Source organism: Calidris pugnax, unplaced genomic scaffold (genome assembly GCF_001431845.1).
Source record: "Calidris pugnax isolate Ruff unplaced genomic scaffold, ASM143184v1 scaffold1257, whole genome shotgun sequence".
Taxonomy (NCBI): domain Eukaryota; kingdom Metazoa; phylum Chordata; class Aves; order Charadriiformes; family Scolopacidae; genus Calidris; species Calidris pugnax.
In genome coordinates this window covers 1,380-3,489 of record NW_015091814.1, presented here as the reverse complement: position 1 = coordinate 3,489, position 2,110 = coordinate 1,380, and the positions used below count along the sequence as shown (strand labels likewise).

General features: G+C 55.5%; 1 protein-coding gene across 1 annotated transcript in view; it reads right to left on the bottom strand.

The window, feature by feature from the left end:
* The window catches only part of LOC106900094 (myosin-7-like), a gene marked incomplete at its 3' end in the record, with an annotated part of 6,879 nt that overhangs the window by 3,396 nt on the left and 1,373 nt on the right, over nt 1–2,110 (bottom strand). Inside the window, exon 4 of the mRNA XM_014962081.1 lies at nt 657–827. Within this exon, the coding sequence (XP_014817567.1) occupies nt 657–827 (171 nt within the window). The remainder of the gene's footprint in view (nt 1–656; nt 828–2,110) is intronic.

Below are 2,110 nucleotides of genomic sequence, written 5' to 3'. Positions count from 1 at the left end.
TTGAGGCTGAGCCCATCTGGAGCTTCTCCAGGAGCTTCCAGTTGAGTTGAAACCCAACCAGAGCTTCTCCAGGAGCCTGGGATTTCTCCAGGAGCTTCCAGTTGAGTTGAAGTTCAACTGGAGCTTCTCCAAGAGCTTCCAGTTGAGTTGAAGCTCAACAGGAGCTTCTCCAGGAGGACTGGACAAGGTGAACCTCAACTGAGGCTTCTCCAGGAGCTTCTCCAGAAGCCCTGGTTGAGGTGAAGCCCAACTGGAGCTTCTCCAGGAGCTTCCAGTTGAGGTTGAGCCCAACTGGAGCTTCTCCAGGAGCCTGGAGCTTCTCCTGGAGCTTCTTCAGGAGCTTCCAGTTGAGGTTGAGCCCAACTGGAGCTTCTCCAGGAGCTTCCAGTTCAGTTGAAGCTCAACTGGAGCTTCTCCAGGAGCCTGGAGCTTCTCCTGAAGCTTCTTCAGGAGCTTCCAGTTGAGGTTGAGCCCAACTGGAGCTTCTCCAGCAGCTCTGGATGAGGTAAACCTCAACTGAGGCTTCTCCTGGAGCTTCCAGTTGAGGTGAAACCCAACAGGAACTTCTCCAGGAGCTTCCAGTTGAGATGAAACCCAACAGGAACTTCTCCAGGAGGTCCGTGGGACCTCCTGGGGGTGTCGGGGGGGGACGGTACCTTCTCGATGAGGTCGATGCAGGCCTGGAGGTCCATGCCGAAGTCGATGAACTCCCACTCGATGCCCTCCTTCTTGTACTCCTCCTGCTCCAGCACGAACATGTGGTGGTTGAAGAACTGCTGGAGCTTCTCGTTGGTGAAGTTGATGCAGAGCTGCTCGAAGCTGTTGAACTGGAAGGGGAGGGAGGGAGGGGTCAACCCAACGGCCAATGGGATGGCCGGGGTCAACTGAAGGTCCAATGGGGTCAACTGAAGGTCCAGTGGGGTCAACTGAAGGTCCAGTGGGGTCAATTGAAGATCCAATGGGGTCAACTGAAGGTCCAGTGGGGTCAATGCAATGGTTGGTGGGATCTAGATGGTCAACTCGACGGGCAGTGGGGGGTCAAGGGGGTCAACGTGGGGGTCGACGGGGTCAAGCTGAGACCCAATGGGGTCAATGGGGTCAACGTGGGGGTCAATGGGACCAAGCCAAAGGCCAACGGGACCATCTCAAGACCCAACGGGACCAACGGGATCCACTCAAGACCCAACGGGACCATCTTAAAACCCAACGGGACCATCTCAAGACCCAACGGGACCATCTCAAAACCCAACGGGACCATCACAAAACCCAACGAGACCCATTCAAAACCCAATGGAACCATCTCAAGACCCAACGGGACCATCTCAAGACCCAACGGGACCAACGAGACCCACTCAAAACCCAACAGAACCATCTCAAAACCCAACGGGACCATCTCAAGACCCAACGGGACCAACCCAAAGCCCAACTGGGTCAATGGGACCATCTCAAGACCCAACGGGACCATCTCAAGACCCAACGGGACCAATGGGATCCACTCAAAACCCAACGGGACCATCTCAAGACCTAATGGGACCATCTCAAGACCCAACGGGACCATCCCAAAGCCCAATTGGGTCAACGGGACCAACTCAAGACCCAACGGGACCATCTCAAAACCCAACAAGACCCACTCAAAACCCAACGGGACCAACTCAAGACCCAGTGGGACCAATGGGATCCACTCAAGACCCAACGGGACCATCTCAAGACCCAACGGGACCATCTCAAAACCCAATGGGACCAACTCAAGACCCAATGGGACCATCTCAAGACCCAACGGGACCATCTCAAGACCCAACGGGACCATCTCAAGACCCAACGGGACCATCTCAAGACCCAACGGGACCATCTCAAAACCCAAGGGGACCATCTCAAGACCCAATGGGACCATCCCAAAGCCCAACTGGGTCAATGGGACCATCTCAAGACCCAACGGGACCATCTCAAGACCCAACGGGACCAACTCAAGACCCAATGGGACCATCCCAAAGCCCAACTGGGTCAATGGGACCATCTCAAGACCCAACGGGACCATCTCAAAACCCAAGGGGACCATCTCAAGACCCATCAGGACCATCCCAAGACCCAACGGGAGCATCTCAAGCCCCAC